General features: G+C 47.4%; 1 protein-coding gene across 4 annotated transcripts in view; it reads left to right on the forward strand.

Annotated features, from left to right (window-relative positions):
- RRBP1 (ribosome binding protein 1) overlaps window positions 1-19,835 on the forward strand; it is a 64,413-nt gene that overhangs the window by 10,283 nt on the left and 34,295 nt on the right. For 2 of the 4 annotated variants that reach the window (XM_062203831.1, XM_062203829.1), the window contains exon 2: window positions 14,560-16,612. The exons of 1 other annotated variant lie outside the window; for it this stretch is intronic. In XM_062203831.1, coding sequence (XP_062059815.1) covers window positions 14,581-16,612 — 2,032 coding nt within the window. In that variant the 5' untranslated portion in view covers window positions 14,560-14,580. The remainder of the gene's footprint in view (window positions 1-14,559; window positions 16,613-19,835) is intronic. One more of the 4 variants, XM_062203830.1, reaches the window with a different exon arrangement.

Raw genomic sequence — 19,835 nt, forward strand, 5'->3', positions numbered from 1 at the left:
CCTAAGGAAGGATGCAAAGCATGGTGAACGATGACTGGCGGGAGCAGATCTGTGAAAACACAGATAACGGGGTTCACACAGATTTTAAACAGTGCCACTTACTAAAGTAATGGGTAAGATTGAAATTATCTAGAGGAACAGGAAACTATAAAATGAGCGCACCAGGTACAACTCCATAGACTTGACATTCAGTTAATTGTAAAAATCCAGAGGATGGATTTATCAGCAGATTAGACAGAAGTGAAGAGAACAAATGAACCGGAAGAGCAGAAGAAAACAGAATTTGTTTTAGAGAACCGAACAGAGGGTGAAAACCAATTAAGAATCCAAGAGAACAGACTGAGAAGTGTGTCTGATTGGGATTCCAGAAGAGGAGGAGGGCAGAGCCAGTGTTTGAAGAAACGCTAGCTGAGAAGTTTACAGAATGTGTAAGACCTGCCTCCCCACCCCCAAAAAAGAGCAAAACCAAGCCGCTGGGAACTGTAGATCGCTCAGTGATAGGGCAACTGCGAGGAAGCATTCAACCGTGAGGGTGAAGAGATCATTTAAACACAGACCCGCAGTTCCTGACAGGTCTGAGGAAAGGAGATTGGATATTCCTGGAAGGATGGTGTTGCCACAGAAAAAGTGAGCTATAACAAGGAGTAAGGAGGATGCTTCATATTCAGACGGTGCTGAACTAACACTGGGGAATCAGCATCAAAACAAACATGTAAGTCAGAAGAGGTAATGGGATTAATGCAGGGAGGGGTAAAGGTTTTGTTAATTTTGAATTTTGTAAATCCTGCATTTATTTTAAGGACAATTATTAGAGGGGAGAAACAGTACAGTAGAGTGGAAAAATGGAATATTCTAAACAATCCAAAAAAGATAAGAAAGGAGGCCCCCCCCCAAAAAAAAAAAAAAAAAAAACTCCCAGACGGGTGTGAAATGGCACAAAACAAAATTACAGATCTAAACCTAAATATATTAGTGTTCTTATTACATACAAGTTAACTAGATACTCAAGTGAAAGATATTCTGCTAGATTTTAAAACTCTTATTCTTGGGCTGTTTACAAGAAACGGGATAAAAATAAAAGAGTAGAAGAAGATATATGATAAAATACTATTTAAAGAAAACATGTTAATGTTACATAAAATCAAATTTAAGGTGAAAACAAGCATATTATAGAGGGTCACTCCAAAATGATAAAAAGTAAATGCATTTGGAAGATTTAGCAATTTGAACTTGGTATATTTATTAGCACAATCTCAGTTCATAAATTGATAAGAAGTAGACAAATCTATAATCATAGAGAATTTTGGTGCATCCTGTTAGTAATTGACAGCTAAACAGACAGCTCAAGGATTTTTGAACAAAACAGTAAAAGATGTGGTCTCTATGTAATCATATACAAATAAAACACTGTAGCTGTGCATACTCTAAAATTTTCAGGTTGGTCATACCTCTGCCTCAGTGTTAACTTTCAGCAAATGCTAAGGGATTGAGAGCATACAAAGCAGGTATCCTCCCTTTTTTTTTTTTTTTAAAGATTTATTTATTTATTTTAAAGATTTATTTATTTTACTTGAAAGAGTTACACAGAGAGAGAAGGAGAGGCAGAGAGAGAGAGAGAGAGAGGTCTTCCATCTGCTGGTTCACTCTCCAGATAGCCGCGACGGCCGGAGCTTGGAGCCAGGAGCCAGGAGCCAGGAGCTTCTTCCAGGTCTGCCATGCGGGTGCAGGGGCCCAAGGACTTGGGCCATTTTCTGCTGCTTTCCCAGGCCAGAGCAGGGAGCTGGATCAGAAGTGGAACCGCTGGGTCTCAAACCGGTGCCTGTATGGGATGCCGGCCTGCAGGCGGTGGCTTTTACTCGCTATGTCACAGCACTGGCCCCCTATTTATTTGAAAGTCAGAGTACACACAGAGGGAGAGGCAGAGAGAAACAGAGATTGCAGTTTTCAATCTGCTGATTGACTCCTCAATTGGCTGCAATGGCTGGAGCTGCACCAATCCAACGCCAGAATCTAGGAACCAGGAACTTCTTCCAGGTCTCCCATGCGGGTGCAGGGGCCCCAGGGACTTGGGCCATCTTCTGCTACTTTCCTAGGTCATAGTAAAGAGCTGTATTGGAAGTGGAGCAGCTGGGACACAAATCAGTACTCATATGAGATGCCGGTGCCACAGGTGATAGTTTTACCCACTATGCCTTAGTGCTGGCTCCAGCAGGTATCTTCTTAATTGAAGTAAGCAGAACTATAAATAGAGATAGAAAAGATGCATGTATTTGCAAATTTTAAAATGCTTCTCATTTATTTGTAGGTCAAAAAAGTAATGACAGAAAATGTTTTGAAATCAATGATAATGAAACTATGGCAAAACTTGTAGAATATAGTTAAAATATTATGTATTTTAAATACATTTAAAAAGAAAAAAAGATGAAAATTAATGAGCTTGGGCTGGTGTTGTGGCACAGCAGGTTAAGCCACTGCCTGTGATGCCTGCATCCCATGTAAGCACTGGTTTAAATCCTGGCTGCTCCATTTCCCATCCAGCTCCCTGCTAATAACCTTGGAAAGTAGTGGAGGATGGCCCAAGTGCTTGGGTCCCTGCAACCGTGTGGAAGATCTGGATGGAGTTCTAGGTTCCTGACTGCCTGGCTCCCCACTCCCTGAGGCTATTTGGGGGAGTGAACCAGCAGATGGATTGAAGATCTCTCCATCTCTCTCTCCTTCTCCCCCTCACCCCCTCTGCCTCCCCCTCTGCCTCTCTCTCCCTCTACATTTCCCTCTCACCCTCCCCCTCCTCTCTCCTTCCCTTTCTCCCTCTCCTCTGTAACTCTGCCTTTCTTTTTTTTTTTTTTGACAGGCAGAGTGGATAGTGAGAGAGAGAGAGAGAGAGAGAGAAACAGAGAGAGAGGTCTTCCTTTTTGCCGTTAGTTCACCCTCCAATGGCTGCTGCAGCCAGCACACTGCACTGATCCGAAGCCAGGAGCCAGGTGCTTCTCCTGGTCTCCCATGCGGGTGCAGGGCCCAAGGACTTGGGCCATCCTCCACTGCACTCCCGGGCCATAGCAGAGAGCTGGCCTGGAAGAGGAGCAACCAGGATAGAATCCGGCGCCCCAACAGGGACTAGAACCCGGTGTGCCGGCGCCGCAAGGCGGAGGATTAGCCTGTTAAGCCACGGAGCTGGCCATAACTCTGCCTTTCAAGTAAGTCTTTTTAAAAAATTAATGAGCTAAGTACCTATCTTGATATTACAAAAGGCAAAATAAATCTCAGTTGGAAGGAAGCAACAGTGGGAAAGAATTTATGAAACAGGAAACTAACATACAATAAGGAAGCCTAACAAAGCCAAAGCCAAAACTTCATTCTTAAAAAAGATGGATAATATTTAAAAATTTCAAGCAAAATTGATCTAAAAAAATGCATAGGTAGTATCAGGAATGTAAAATGGGACTTCATGACAGATGTTGTAGACATTAAATAAGTTATGTAGGAAATGTGCTAAAGAAAAATTAAAAATTAATGCCACTTTGTATAATTAAAAATATTTAAATGATTGAGAGGAGGAAGGCTATCCACATTTCATGCATAGAGAGCCTTGTTTTTTAAGTAATTTTTTTTGAAAGAGAGGAGAGACAGAAATCTTCCATCTGCTGGTTTACTCCCTAAATGGCTGCAACAACTGGGGCTGGGCCACGCCAAAGCCGGGAGCCTCTGGATCTCCCACACGGGTAGAAGGGGCCCAGGGACCTGGGCCATCTTCTGCTTTTCGAAGCTAAACATTAACAGGGAGCTGGATCGGAAGTGGAGCTACAGGGATATGAACTGGCGTCCATGTGGGATGCCGGCACTGCAGATGGTGGCTTAACCCATTGTGCCACAGCGCTGGCCCCAAGAACTTTTTTTGTACATCTCAGCCTGGTGAAAATTTTGCAAGGTCTGACCTTATACATTTCTAGAAAACTGTAACTACCAACACTGAGCCAAGCAGAGATAGGGAATCTGTATCGTCCTATAATTAAAGAAGTTAGTCCTGTGATTGTCTTCTCACAAAGACAATACCAGGCCCAAATGGCGTCACTGGTCAGCTCTGCTACGCATTTTTAGAATAAGCATTCTAGTTGTTCTCAACCTCTTCCAAAAACAAAACAAAACAAAAAAAAAAAAAAAAAAAAAAAAAAAAACCCACACTACCCTGTCTGCTGTGTTGATGCCAGCCAACCTTGTTGCAAAACCTAATATCAGTCAAATCTCATGCGAACTCCTGCAGCATGTCTAGAAACTAAATTGTATGTATCCTAGAAGTGCAGACTTGGTTTAACACTTAAAAATAAGTTTATGTTCATCTCCCACACTCATGAATTACAGGGGTGGAATAGTGTGATTATCTTCATAGATACAGAGAAAGTGTTTGATAAAATACAGCATCTGTTCATGCAAAGAATAAATGGCACTTCTTGAGCCTGATGAGGGATGTGGACAGCAAACACAGCACTGAATAACGAGACCCCTAAAACAGGAAAGGAAAAACAGGATGCCGCTGCCGTTCCTGCACTGCTGCTGGAGGCCCTGCCCTGTGCAGAAATTCAAGAAAAATGTAGAAGATAGAGAGACTGGAAAGAAAGGAAACTGTGAGTCACATGCTTATGCATGTTTGAAAAAACGTTTCAAAATCTACAGATGTGTTATTAGAATTAGGCAAGGTTGCTGGGGGAAGCAAGCTCACCCTAAAGGAATCAATTATACTTCTACAGACCAGCAACAAACAGAAAGTGACACTTAAGGGACACCATTTGCAAAGTGTAAAAAGTATGAAGAACCAAGAAATAACTGCAGGAATATGTCAGACACCATGGTGTGCCTCACTGTCCTCTGTGTAAATCTGACCCTTTAGCCACATAAACCAGGAGGCGCTGTCCTGATAGGACGTCTGGTAGGTGACGCATTCTGCAGACGCTGGCTGAGGTGTGACTCCGGTCAGGCTGATACCCGGCTTGTGGCAGTGGGTGTCTGGTGGGCCAGCACCACACATGTGTTCCTGCCAGGATTCTCAATTCCTATCTGTAGACCCGTTGTCTTCCTTAGTAAGGTGAAGCCTGTAGGTGTCTAGTACGCCGTCAGAAGACTTAGGTCTGCTTCAGCATTACTTTTCCAAAGACAATTGTTTCGGAGAAACAAAACCCTGTCAATTCTTTGTGTTCTCCCCCGCCCAGGCGTAGAGATTGAATCTGAAATGGCTGATGAATAAGCAAAGGCTTACAATAGAATACATTTCTATTTTTAGTGTTTCAACTCTTGAAAATAAGTAGCATTGTTTCTTTAAAGTAGGAAATTAGATATTTTTATCCTCTTAATGAAATGAATGATTTCACAGTCCATCTTCTACTTGCTGCATTTTTCTCTGGATTAAAAAATAATCATTACAGTTAAATTTTTAGATCAGATATTCTGAAGCCCTCTTAAAAATGTTAGATAAAGTGAATAAGTATTTAAAAAGCACAGCTGAACTTGGGAGGTAGCCATGCACTGAGTGCGGGGAGTGGCTTAGAGTTCATCTCTGTGCTGACTGGCATAGGGTGTTGTCCATCAAAGTCATCGGCTTTCACCTACAGGGGAGCAGGAATGTATTGTAGATGGGGAATGGGGTCTTAGCCTTTACTTACAGCCCTTGTGAAACCTGAGCCTTGAAAGGATGCACCTTTCAGAAAAACACTGGCCTGGTAGCAAAGGACAGATGACATGGGGTGGGGAGCTTATCTATCTTGTCCTGAGGTTTTGTACCAGCAGGCCCATCCCTCATAAAAGTGCGTCCTGTCTGCTGACTTCCAAGGCCCGGTGGGAGCAAAGAGAAAGCATCTCTTCCGAGAGAAGCCACAAACCACCCCTCCCCTGCAAGACAGAAATCACTATTCAGGTTGGAAAAGAAGGTGATGAAGAGCAAAAAGGGAAAACATGGCACTGTGCAAAAAGACCTGACAGAACAAACAGCAAACTCAAAAGGCTTTTTACCGAGCTGGTTGGATGTAGCTGAAGAGAGAATTGGAAAGTGGAGCACATGTTTGAGGAGTTTGCCCAAATGTAGCACACGGAGATCAAGGGCTCGTTGTGGACTTCTGACATGAAAGGTAAGAACATGGCAGTTTCCAGAGCACCAAGCGGACAAGGATTTTTCAGACTTGATGAAAAGGCCATGACTCCTCAAAGTCGGAAAGCACAGTGAAACTGATTAGAATAGATACGCTTATTTGGTTGACTCCTTAGAACCCCAGAGATGAATCCTTAAAGTGATGAGAGATAAGGGAGTGTGATAAAGGAGTGACAGGTTTACAGCATGGGTCTCAGTGGTACTCCTCCTGCTAAGAGAAAAAAAAAAAAACAAGACAAATACAATAGTATCTTCAAAGCAGTGAGAGAAAGCTGTCAGCATGAAACTGCCCAGTCCATTCATGAAGAATGAAGGTGAAGTCAATTTTTCAGAGCTGTAAGGACACACAGTTTGTCAAGGAGAAAGAACTCACCAGTGTGGTGCTTGGGCAAGACCCTGAAGGAGGAGGGGATACAAGAAGCAGTTGTGAGCAGATGGCAAACGTGTGCCAGCCTCAGCTACCTGGCTCCAGCAGCGTGTGGTGGGACAGGATGACTTCAAGTCTTCTAAGTCCTGTTGAGAAGGTGGCTGGTGACAACAGTGAACTTTTGGTCAAGTATATATGTTAGGAAAATGTAAGCATAAAAGAGGACTCTGAAAAAAATTGAAATAGAATGCTCAACTTCCAAACCATAAAGGAAAAAGGATAATGCGTGAATAACCCCAAGAAGAATACAAACAAGGAGGAAATTAACCAGAAAAAAAAAAAAGCATTGCAGAGAAGAAGCAGTAAATCAAAGTGCAGCTGAGTCCCATTACCTAGGGAACTCACAGAAGATGCTAGTTGACTAAACGCACCAGTTAGAAAGACAAATTACCACACTGATCTTAAAATAAAACCCAGCTATCTGCTATTTTTAAGGGCTCCTATTAAAACATAGCAACACAGGGGTTGGAAGTGAAAGAATAACAAAAGACTTCAGGCCAATGTTAACCCCCCAAAAAGTTAGCAAAACTTTCAAAATAATCATGCAAACTAGACTTTAGTGGGGAAAAATTCATTATGAGGATATTTAAAATGGTCATTATAGAATAGTGAGGAAAAATAACAGCCACTTTACTAGAATGATTTAACAATTCTGAGTCTTATGTTTACCTAACGAGATGGCCAGTAAGTCACAAACTGACAGATTTCAAAAAGAAATCAGAAACTCTGTGATCACAGTGGGAGAGTTAAGAGCTCCCAGAAGTTGCTAGAATAAGCAAGCAAAACACTGGCAAGGATCTGCGGAAGATCACTAGACTTGGATTAAGGATCCATGTAGAGCCCAGTGCTCCACAGACTACACGTCTCTTGATAAAAATTGACCACAGTCTAGCAAAATTCCCCGAATATGGTGTAGTCTAAATCAGTGTTTTATAGCTCTAGGCCCATCTTGTTGTGGGCCACAAAGTCAGTTTATTTGGTTGTGAAAAACCTTCTTAAATTTCTTGATGGTATAGAAAATACCAGTGCAGTGTGCATACTAAGACTTTGTTTTGTGAGGGTCTTGCTATTTACATGTGACAGTATACATATACGTGTGTGTGTGAGAGAGAGAGATCGATCGATCCATGTCCTGGAACATGTATAAATTTTTTTGATTCATGGTTAAAAATCTGAAAGCTGGGACAGACGCTGTGGTGCTGTGGGTTGAGCTGCCGCTTGGGATGCCCGCATCCTGTGTCAGTGCATAGATCGAGTCCCACCTCTGCTGCTGATCCAGCTCCCTACTGAGTGTGGATCCCGAGAGGCAGCAGATGATGGCTCAGAGGCTTGAGTGCTTACCACCCCTTCTGGGCTCCTGGTTTGGCTTGGCCCAGTCCTAGCTGTTGCAGGCATTTAGGAAGTAAGTAGCACTCTCTTTTGCTTGGCCTTTCAAATAAATACAGTAAACAAAAAAACCTGACAAGTTGGACCTGTATCACACATAATGTATTCCTCTGGTAGCATAGCAGCTGAATTAGGATTTATCAATGATAATTCCAAACCCTGTCATGTATTAGGAAACTTAAACATGCTGCCAACTCACAAATCAAAAAAGATAATATGGGAATTAGAAAATTAAAACTGGACAATAATGAGAACACTGTGTTGTAGGTTGTAGGATGAAGCTATAGCTGTATTCAGAGGGAAACTGTGTCTTAAATGTTTGGTGCAAGAAGAGAAGGGCTGAAAATTAATGGATATCTGTCAAGAAGTTAGGAAAAACTGAATAAACCAATAGAAGATGGAGCCAGCAACAGTGAAAATTAATAATATAGATTGGATTACCAACTCAAAGGCTGGCTCTAGAATTATCATTGAGATTGAATCCTCAGTTAAAAATCAGTGCTCTGGCCACCCTCCCCACTCCAGGGCAAAATCTGCAAACACGGATTCTGACGGTTTTGAAGGCGCATTCCTCCAAACCTACAAACAACAGAAAGCCCCATTGTTATACTAACTGTCCCAAAGAACAGGGGAAAAGGGATAAGCCTTAGCTCCTTGCTGGAACTTGAGTGGCCCTCACACCAGGACTGGAGGGCAGCCTGAGAATGCCCTGTGACCTTTGTCACTTACAGCACATGCAGAAACACCCCATAACATGGTGAACAAAGCTCTTTTCCATCAAGGAATGTTTATACCATAAAAGCCATCTGTGACTAAACCATAGAATATATATTACAGTTATTTTTGTTGATCTCTTGCTGGGCGTGATTTATAAATTGGACTTTTTCATTGGTATACACAAAGGGTCTTTAAAAAGCTCATGGAAAGTGTATTGTGGAAAGCTATGCAAGGACTTCAGAATTTTTCCTATCAAACTTACTGTATTGTATTTGAGAGGCACAGAGAGCTCTCATCTGTTGATTTATTTCCCAAATGCCCAACAGTAGCCAGGGCCCAAGTCAGGAGCTGGAAGTTCCCTGCAGGTATCCCACATGGGGTGGCAGTAACCCAGTGGCTTGAGCCATCACTGCTGCCTCTCAGACTCTGTATTAGCAGGAAGCTGGAATCAGGAGCCAGAGCTGGGAGTTAACCATGGGCAATTGGATGTGGGATGCAGTTGTCCCAACTAGTGTCTTAACTGCTGAGCTAAGCCCACTCTTATTATTTTTTTTTTAAAGATTTATTTAATTTATTTGAAAGAGTTACACAGAGAGAAGGAGAAGCAGAGAGAGAGAGGGAGGGAGAGAGGGAGAGAGAGGTCTATCTGTTGGTTCACTCCCCAGTTGGCTACAACGGTTGGATCTGTGCCAATCTGAAGCCAGGAGCCAGGAGCTTCTTCTGGGTCTTCCACATGGGTGCAGGGGCCCAAGGACTTGGGCCATCTTTTACTGCTTTCCTAGATCATAGCTGAGATCTGGACAGGAAGTGGAGCAGCCAGGTCTCAAACCGGAGCCCATATGGGATGCCGGCACTGCAGACAGCAGCTTAACCCACTACACCACAGCACCGGCCCCACTAAGCCCACTCTTTATCTTTTAACTGCATTTTTAAATCATGAACTTTCTGAAGTCCTCTCTTGAATATACTTTCAAAATAACACCTGTTGTGTTGAGTGTCATCTGCAATTTCAAGCATTCCCTGGGGGTCCCCTGGAGATGGGGGTCTACTATATTGTAACTCAACACATTTCAGATTAGAGGAGGAAATTGTCATGTGATAAAGAGAAACCATTGGCTGCACGTAAACACTGAATTGAAGAGTCTCTGTGTCACCCACAAAGAGGTTTCTTCCAAAACCCTGTGGTCAGCCTACCTGTGAGAGTGGCACATGGGCAGTGGGAACGGGCACGTGGAGGGAGGCTGCCCTCTGCCAGCTCTGTTAAGACAGGAGAGAGAAAGCAGAAACAGTAATACTGCCCCCTCCCCACACACGGGAGGGACCAGACAGGAAAAGGTGCTGGGTCATTCAGCCAATGAAGAAAGTCAGGTCACTTAATCCTTGTAAATTGAGGCTTGAAAATAAACCTAACTGCCAAAGGTATCACTGAAGCTTTCAGAAGAAAATAACTGACAGTAAAGGGACTCCCGCCACCATATTGGGCGTCCCCAGGAAGGGACTCTGCGGGGGGCTGGGGCCAAGGACACGGGGAGATTGTTCACTGTGGGGAAGACCTGCCACCCTACAGTTTTGTGTGAACAGCATAAACTTTAAAACCCAAATGTGTGGGTATGGATAATTGTGCTCTGGTTACGTGATATGTATAGGAGTTAAAATGAATGAACTGAAGAAAGCTATGACCGCCTATAGGAGGAAATCTCAAGAAAAAAATTAGAAAATTGTGCCAGGTCACACCCAGAATAGCGTTCCTCACAGCAGTTACCAGGTTTACAACGATGTCATTACATTTCATTTGTGGAGACGTAGGCGTAAATAATGTGGAAGTGCTAAGTGACCCATTCTGGGTATCAGAGAAGACCAGAGGCAAATACAGCGAAATGGTAGGATTTGAGAAACCTGGGTGATGGGTAAATGGGTGTTCATATGTTTCTCCTTAGCTCTTCAGTGTTTGAATTGTGTTATAATACTGGTTGGGTATTCCTCATCCGAAATGCTTGGGATCAGAAGGATTTCACATGGAGGAGTTCTTTGACGTGGGACTATTTGATATGAGACATGCGATAACTTAAGGAGGGGGCCCAGGTGTAGAGACAAGTTTGTTTGTATTTCACGCGCCGCTCGTACATGTAGCCGGAAGGTAACTTTGTGCAGTGTTTTTAGTGTGCCTGTGTTAGACTGCTATCACATCACATGAGATCCTATAGGAAATCTACTTTGGCATTGGATTGACGCTCATGATTTCAGGCTTGGGAGCATTTTGGATTTTCGGATAAGGCGTGCTCAATCCATATCATTGAAAATAGCGCTGAGGCAGCCGTACCTGTTAGTCTCTCTTCGTCACTATTGCATTTTAGCTCTGTTGCTCCCTGGTGAGTCACTTGATGCCCAGGAAAAGGACGTGGAAGCTGTTCTCTTGGATCACCCCTCCCCATGGCTTCAGCAGAGGTCCAAAAGTGATTTACGGTGGAGCAGCTGGGTAGAGAGGAGACCGAACCCCAGGGGTGCTGTTGGGGTCTTTGCCTAAAGCCTACCCAGATCCCAACTGCTAAATTGGACTTGACTGGCTTGCTCAGCCTTGTGACTTAGCAGGTGTACTCCATGTCTAAAGAATTTGGCACTTTCACTACTTTTATTCCCAAATTCTAAGAGCAGAAGAAAAGCCGTTGTTTTGGGATCCTGGAGGTAGGCAATGAGTTGAGCCTGCCAAGTCTGGGAGTGCCCCAGCCTCTGTGTGATCTCCTGCCTCCTCCTCTCCAGGGCCCTCATTTGTTTGCCCCATACTCAGTGCGTACTCAGAATAGTGAATCAGAGTGCCTTTTGCACAGAAGTTGCTGGAGTTGATGCAAGTAAGATTCCTTGTGGTCAGGCTGTAGAGGGTATGAGCAGGCACCCCTCGGGCGTAATTCCTTGCGTTCCTGGGCACGGTCCTGGGTGAAAGCCCCGGGTCCTCTTGCCACGGTGTGGATTTCAGAGCAGAGAGCATCTTTGGGAGGCATCCCTGCTCTATCACTCCTGCAAGTTGGGGAGCTCCCTGGTGATGTGTCTGCCCTGCCACGCCAGCCCTGCCGAGCAGCAGAGAGCTAGCTGGTTTTCATTTTGACTTCTCTGCTCTCTGTGGTTACACTGCCTGAGCTGTGAATGTCTCTGTGTGTTAGCGCTTAAGACTAGGGCTTTTCATTTTGCTGTGAAAGATTTCTTTTACTCAAGTCTAACTCGGGAATTAGTGGTGAGTATGTAATTTCTTTTTAAAGCGACTCATTCTGCAGAAGTTGGGAAGCCACGTTGGTGCTGCTCTAAAACATACATTTGTACGTGCTGTGGAAGAAAATAGTCTCCCCAAGTTTGCCTTGCTCGATTCTGTGTTCCCCGCCGAGAATGCATTTTTGTATGCCATGTTTGCCTGCGTGGAGTGAGATTAAAGGCTGAGTTTCCAGCCCTGGCCTCCCGGCTGGAGTTTCAGACATTGGAAACCACGAGGCTGCACAGAACTCCACAGTCCTTGGCGGCAAACAGGCCCTGCCTTGTGGATGGCCATTGACTGGTCAGGGTCTGGAGACTGCCCAGTGCCAGCTACAGCTGCCCAGGGACCACCCCTCCAAGCACGTGGTTGTTGGGAAACCCTTTGTGGGTACAGAGCCTCAGCCAGGGCGCCTGGCCGGGAAAGGGCAGGTATTTTAGAGGTTTGTTTTTGTTTTTTGTCAGATGAATAGGATGAGTAGGGTGAGTATAATGTGGTTTTTGTCCTGAACACTTCCTTGATGGCAAGGTTCTCAGAGGTCCCTGTGTGACGTGGAGTGGCTCCGCGTGGTTCCCTGCCCTCCTCCCTATAGGGCCACCACAAAACACAGCGAACACCAGAGGTAAAGGGAAGGCTTATTGTCGGGTGGGGGAAACCCGACAGGCTGGAGGGAGAGGACAAGAGAGAGAGAACACATGTGTGGGGAAGCAGGTCCTATTAGACTCTTGCAGGGGGGTAGGGACATGGGAGCCGCGAGTCCTGCTAGGGTGGGGGTGGAGCAGACTTGTGGTTGGGCCATTTGGTCACCTGACTTCTAGCAAGCTAGACTGGGTTCTGGAGAGGCCGAGCTTAGAGTACAGGGTGGTGGCTGGGCCAGAGCCTAAAACGGTGTCTGGGCCTTGAGATGGCGCTTTTAGATAAGATGGCACTGTTCAGCGAACACTCCCCACTGGATCAGTCCAAGGCTAAGTAGGTGAATTCCCTCTTCAGCACCTCGGCTTGGGCTCAGCCTTTGCATGAGGGTCACACCCATGGCCACCCAGGGCCAGGGGTCAGAATCCACCTGGAATGTAAATGCCACCTGGTGTGGCATCCAGAGGCCTCTGTGCCTGCGTCGGGCTTCATTTGCAGTGGTGACAGCCAAAATGGACGGCGGGACCTCGGCCCCGCCCACGCCAGAGAGGCATCTGTGGGCAAAGTGAAGGGCACAGCTGCAGCCGATGGGGTGATGCTACACAGCACAGGCTGGGAAGCTAGTCTGGAGCACATTACACCCTCTTGCCACAAGGGTTTTACTTCTTAGAAAGGTGCGGTGAGAGCCTGCGTTGGGTGTTCAATGGGAGTGATCTCTTCTTGGAACAGAATGCCCACTGAAACAGGCTCATTTCTCATTCACGCCTACAGAGTGCCCTGAGGTCAAGTCTGGGATTCCTGGGTTGTTGAGGACTCCCCCGCCCCCGGCTTTTCCAGGCTGGTTCATACTTGGCATCATGCATGTTTGAGAGAACAGCATTTCATTTGTAATAAGATCTGAATATTTGGAACTCTTAAAGAAAGAGGAGTGGGAATCTCAGTGTCTGTGCCACCAACCAGCTGTGACTCACCTACCCCAGCACCTGGTGACTCCCTTTCTCCGCCCCACTCCTTGGCTCATTAAGATCCCTGCAGACCCTGTTTGTGTCTCACTGCAGTCCAGGGGCCTGGGACGGGTGATGGCACCCACAATAATTGAGTGTATCCAAATAAATAAGTCTCCTGGAGTTCCCAGTGAAGTGGAAGTAGCCTGTGCCTCCAGCATGGAAGGTGTGGACCGCATGCCTCTGCCGCTGTGGACTTTGCAGGCAGAGTGGTTTGCAGGGTGTTGTCCAGCGTAGGACCTAGTGACTGTGAAAATCTCCACCTGGCTTGTTTCCCAGCGTGCAGATCACGGCTCCATGATTTCAGGAGCTAATGCTGGCCAAAGCAAAGTGCGTGAGCTTTCAGGGTTGGAATGCACAGGTTTTTCTCTCTGACTCCAGGTAGCTGTGTGTATTGGTGCTGGGAAAAGGGGAGGCAACATAGAAGAGATGGCACGTGCACCAGGGTTCTGCTGCCAGAGCACGTGGCTGAAAGTGCAGGCATGTTTGGTGTGGCCCACTTGGTGTTTTTTGAATGAATTGATTTCACATTGAGAGAAGAAACAAAAGATTTCTGGCCCGATGTGAAAAATCAGACTTTCAACTCGGTGCTCACATTTCTGTGGTGGTCAGCTAAGACAGAGGGCTCCTACTGCCCACTTTAGGTGGGGCATTTTGTCCTCCCACCCATGCACACACACCCACCCACTCCATTGTCTCACACCTTGTTTGTGCATTACCCTTTCGTGTGTCTTTGAGCCTTACGGTGGGGCTGTCTTGTGCTATATCTTGTCTGAGCATTGTGTACTCAACGTGTAGACCTGCGCTCTGCCCCTTGCCCGCTAATAGGGACTGCTCCTGTCGTGGCCAGCCACTGCTCACTTTAAATGGGGCAGGCAAGAACGTGTGGCCTCAAAGCTTGCCTGAGTGTGTCTCTTCTCATGACCCCTTAAGTTTGGTGGCCCGGGCAGGGGTGGAAACTGTCAAATGCCTCAGTTTCTACAAAAAAAATAAATAAATAATCTCCCTGTGTGTTTGGCAGGTGAAAGGAAAGCCAGCCAGGATGGATATTTACGACACTCAGACCTTGGGGGTTGTGGTCTTTGGCGGGTTCATGGTGGTTTCCGCCATTGGCATCTTCCTGGTGTCCACCTTCTCCATGAAGGAGACGTCATATGAAGAAGCCCTCGCCAACCAGCGCAAAGAGATGGCGAAAACTCACCACCAGAAAGTAGAGAAGAAAAAGAAAGAGAAGACAGTGGAGAAGAAAGGAAAGACCAAGAAAAAGGAAGAGAAACCCAACGGGAAGATCCCGGACCACGAACTGGGCCCCAACGTGACCATTCTCCTCAAAGACCCAGTGCGGGCACCTGCTATGGCTGTGGCCCCAACTCCAGTCCAGTCCCCTGTGGTCATTGCTCCTGTAGCCACCGTAACAGCCATGCCCCAAGAGAAGCCAGCCTCCTCCCCTAAGGACAAAAAGAAGAAGGAGAAAAAAGTAGCAAAGGTGGAACCAGCAGTCAGTTCTGTAGTGAATTCCGTCCAGGTTCTCACCTCCAAAGCTGCCATCTTGGAAGCCGCTCCTAAGGAGGTGCCTATGGTTGTTGTGCCCCCTGTGGGTGCCAAGGCCAGTGCCCCAGGCACTGGCACTGCCCAGGGCAAGAAGGCAGAGGGTGCCCAGAGCCAGGGCAAAAAGGGGGAGGGAACCCCAAACCAAGGGAAAAAGGGGGATGGAGCTCAGAACCAGGGCAAGAAAGGGGAGGGGGCCCCAAACCAGGGCAAGAAGGGGGAGGGAGCCCAAAACCAGGGTAAGAAGGGGGAGGGAACCCCAAACCAGGGTAAGAAGGGGGAGGGTGCCCCAAGCCAGAGCAAGAAGGGGGAGGGAACCCCAAACCAGGGCAAGAAGACTGAGGGGTCCCCAAAACAGGGCAAGAAGGCAGAAGGGTCCCCAAACCAGGGTAAGATGGCAGAAGGAACACTAACCCAGGGTAAAAAGGCCGAGGGGGCCCCAAATCAAGGCAAGAAGGCAGAGGGGGCCCAGAACCAGAGTAAGAAGGGAGAAGGGGCCCAGAACCAGGGTAAGAAGGGGGAGGGGGCCCAGAACCAGGGTAAGAAGGCGGAGGGGGCCCAGAACCAGGGTAAGAAGGGGGAGGGGGCCCAGAACCAGGGTAAGAAGGCGGAGGGGGCCCAGAACCAGGGTAAGAAGGCAGAGGGGCCCCAGAACCAGGGTAAGAAGGCGGAGGGGGCCCAGAACCAGGGTAAGAAGGGGGAGGGGGCCCAGAACCAGAGTAAGAAGGGGGAGGGGGCCCAGAACCAGAGTAAGAAGGGAGAAGGAGCCCAGAACCAGGGTAAGAAGGCAGAGGGGGCTCAGAACCAGGGTAATAAGACAGAGGGGGCCCAGAACCAGGGTAAGAAGGGAGAAGGAGCCCAGAACCAGAGTAAGAAGGGAGAGGGGGCCCAGAACCAGGGTAAGAAGGGAGAGGGGGCCCAGAACCAGGGTAAGAAGGGAGAGGGGGCCCAGAACCAGGGTAAGAAGGGAGATGGGGCCCAGAACCAGGGTAAGAAGGCAGAGGGAAGCCCAAACCAGGGCAAAAAAGCAGAAGGGGCTCCCAACCAGGGCAAAAAAGGGGAAGGGGCTCCCAACCAGGGCAAAAATGTAGAGGGAACTCCAAACCAGGGCAAGAAGGCAGAGGGGACCCAGAACCAGGGCAAAAGGGGGGAGGGGGCCCAGAACCAGGGCAAGAAGGGGGAGGGGGCCCAGAATCAAGGCAAAAAGGGGGAGGGGGCTCCTAACCAGAGCAAAAAGGCAGATTCTGTTGCTAATCAGGGCACAAAGGCAGAGACGAACCAGGGCAAGAAGGGGGAGGGGGCCCCCAATCAAGGCAAAAAGTCAGAGGGAACCCCCAACCAGGGCAAAAAGGCAGAAGGTTCCCCCAACCAGGGCAAAAAGGGGGATGGGGCTGCCAATCAAGGTAAAAAGACAGAGCCAGCTCCTATCCAAGGCAAAAATACAGACGTAGTCCAGAGCCAAGAGGCACCAAAGCAAGAGGCGCCTGCAAAGAAGAAGTCTGGTTCAAAGAAAAAAGGTGAGCCTGGTAAGTGACTGGTTTCTTTGTGAACTTGGAGGGAAAAGCTATCTTTAAATGGATTGTGGATTTCCTTTTGGGGTGTTGTCTGTACCAGTCAGGTGCTGCCTCAGCAAGGCTGCATGACAAACACTGCAGAAGTCGGTGGCCTGCGCTGGTAAGTGTTTATCCTAGTGCTTTTGTGCCGTGGCTGGCCTGCTGATCCTGGACTGTCTGAAGGTGTGATCCAACTGGGTCAGCTCCTCACTTGCACTTGTGTGCCTGTGATCGCCCGGGACCTAGCCTGAGGCTGCAGAGACTCATGGGGGTGCTTCAGGCAGGTGCGTTTCACTCCAGCAGCCCATTGGCCAGGGCAGGTCACGCAACAGCCGGCCTGCTGCCAGAGGCTGGGAGTCTACCATGGCTGAGTGAGAGGGACTTCTGAGTGACATGGGACAGGCGCTGTGAGGCTAGCAGAGTATCTGTACAGGGGGGCTTTCGGCACATCTGTCTTGAATGTCAACCTTTTGAGTGTTCTCACCTGCTGCTGTGGTGTAGACTGACCGTTTTTTGTGCTTGTTGAGTGAATAACCGCTGGAGGCTGTTTCCAAGGAGCAGTTGTGTCCCTCTGTGCTGTCCGTCTTGCCCTCCTCCCTGCTGCCACCAGTCGTCTCATGAAGCATTGTAGACGTTCATGTAGGTACATGGCACTTCCAAACCTTCAGGCAGAGTGCCAGTAAACGTATTTTGGTGCAAAAAAATTTCAGAAATCTAAGTGTAGTTTTTTAATAATAGCATTTCAATGAATTTTTTGGAGAATGCTCATATGCACGGATTTCAAATTTTTTTACACCAAAATAAACTTACCTTTTAATTCTATTTGCTGTGAAATTCTGAAAGTACCTTTGTATTATATCAGCTAGACGTTAAATAGCACAGAGCCTTGATTTGCCATTATGTTTTTAGTGCATGTTACAATAGAATTTAGGCCAGGGAATTTTCTTTCATGTTCCATCATTCATTTGAGTCCACTTTTTTTAATTTTTAATTTTTAATTTTAAATCTTTGAATAACCATTGGCCAATCTGGAGCATCTTAGGGATTCGACGGTGTTGGGTGGTGCAGGGCCCTGTGGCTTTAGCCGAGCTTTCCCTAGCTTGCCCTCTGTTGAACCATGTTACTTTTTCTCAGATTTCCTCCTCCCCTGAATCCACCCCCAACTTTTGATGGGACATTTGCTTAGGCAGCAGCCTGCCCCACATAAGGGGACCCAACCCAGGTGAGCCGCTATGGGCTCCCAGGAATCAGTGACCAGCCTGCCTGGCCCCAGCGAAGGTGTCTGAGGTTGTGGTCCACCGGCACACTGCTCTCTCTCTAACCAGCTGGACCCGAGACAATGATGGGCCTGAGAGCCGGCTGGTACCCGGGTCTCCCACCTCAAGTGTGTCCAGTGCTCCCTGTGTCCGGTGGTCAGCATTGCCTTGGGTGATTTTACACATTGGAAATGAGATGTGTGACAGACTTGGGACGAGAATATTGGAAAGGAAAGTGAAATTGACCCAATAAAGAAACTGGTTAGAAATGCCACCTCCATGGGACCAGGCAGCTTGCTAGAGGTGTTAAAAGAGAAAGCAGTTAAGCACCCCATTCCAGAGTACGGATGATGAAATGCAGGTTATCATTCCCAGCTTAGCCTAGTGGTCTACTCTTGTTCCAGCCAAACTTCCAATGGGATCCCCCACCCTCACCCCACTAACTTGACCAAATGACTCTAAAAGTGCCATCTGCAGTAAGAACGTTGAGGTGGTGTTTTAAAGTGGCTGGAAAGCCAGCCCTACCTGGTGTGTGACCGTGTTCTCAGCTGTTGTGATTACAAATGAGGAGACAGAAAGCTCTGGAATAGACTGTGTTGGCCCCAAGGACGTAAGGGTGAGAATCATGGTACTTCTATAGGGAAAGAGAGTTCCCCCAAGGATCCTGGGCAGTGTGCTCATCATCTGGAGCACCTGCTTAGAGCCCCAAGCACTCACCTCTGTCTCAAAATGTAAGGCTGGCAGGAAACGCATTTAGGTTTCTTTTTTTTTTTTTTTTTTTTTTTTTTTTAAGATTTACTTTATTTATTTGAAAAACAGTTACAGAGAGAGGTAAAGACAGAGAGAGAGGTCTTCCATCCGCTGGTTCACTCTCCAGATGGCTGCAACAGCCGGAGCTGAGCCGATCTGAAATCAGGAACCAGGAGCTTCTTCCAGGTCTCCCACAAGGGTGCAGGGGCCCAAAGACTTAGGCTGTCTTCTGCTACTTTCCCAGGCCATAGCAGAGAGCTGGACCGAAGAGGAGCAGCCGGGACTCGAACTGGTGCCCATGTGGGATGCCGGTGCTTCAGGCCAGGGCTTTAACCTGCTGCGCCACAGCGCCAGCCCTGAAACGCATTTAGGTGTTAAGTATCTGTCAGCCAGATGGTAGAAGAAGGTCACTCAGAGGCTGCAGTCAACCGAGGCCATTGTGGGTAGGGAAACCTAACCACCCTGCCAGCCCCAGGGGACTTGGGGACCCAAATGAAGAGCCAAAGGTGTCGGCAGTGCGTGTGGCAGGTGTGACACCTGAGCAGCGGATTTCTTCGTTCACCAGTGTGTCTCAAAGTCTGTGAGAATGGGAAGAGTACTCTTGTGCTCTCTTGTTTTCCTGCCTTGGCACCGCACAGCCGCAGCCCTGTTTTCCCATGGCTGATGTGTGAAGGCGTCTTCCAGGCTCACTGTGGTGGTCGTAGGCCACCCACAGCCCCATAAAGATCTCAGCGATTACTCTGTTTCAGTGCTTCTCCAACTTCGACATACAGGTTAATCCCTTAGGAATGTGTTAAGATAAAGATTCCAGGGGCCGGCGCTGTGGTGCAGCAGGTTAACGCCCTGGCCTGAAGCGCTGGCATCCCCTATGGGCACTGGTTCTATTCCCAGCTGCTCCTCTTCCGATCCAGCTCTCTGCTATGGCCTGGGAAAGCGGAAGAGGATGGCCCCAAGTCCTTGGGCCCCTACATCCGGGTAGGATACCTGGAGGAAGCTCCTAGCTCCTGGCTTTGGACTGGCTCAGCTCCGGCCATTGCAGCCATCTGGGGAGTGGACCAGCAGATGGAAGACCTCTCTCTCTACCTCTACCTCTCTCTGTAACTCTGTCTTTCAAATAAATAAAATAAATCTTAAAAAAAAAAAAAAAAAAAAAAAAGATTCTGACTCTGCAGATTTAGCTGGGCCTGAGG

Source organism: Lepus europaeus, chromosome 10 (genome assembly GCF_033115175.1).
Source record: "Lepus europaeus isolate LE1 chromosome 10, mLepTim1.pri, whole genome shotgun sequence".
NCBI classification, from domain to species: domain Eukaryota; kingdom Metazoa; phylum Chordata; class Mammalia; order Lagomorpha; family Leporidae; genus Lepus; species Lepus europaeus.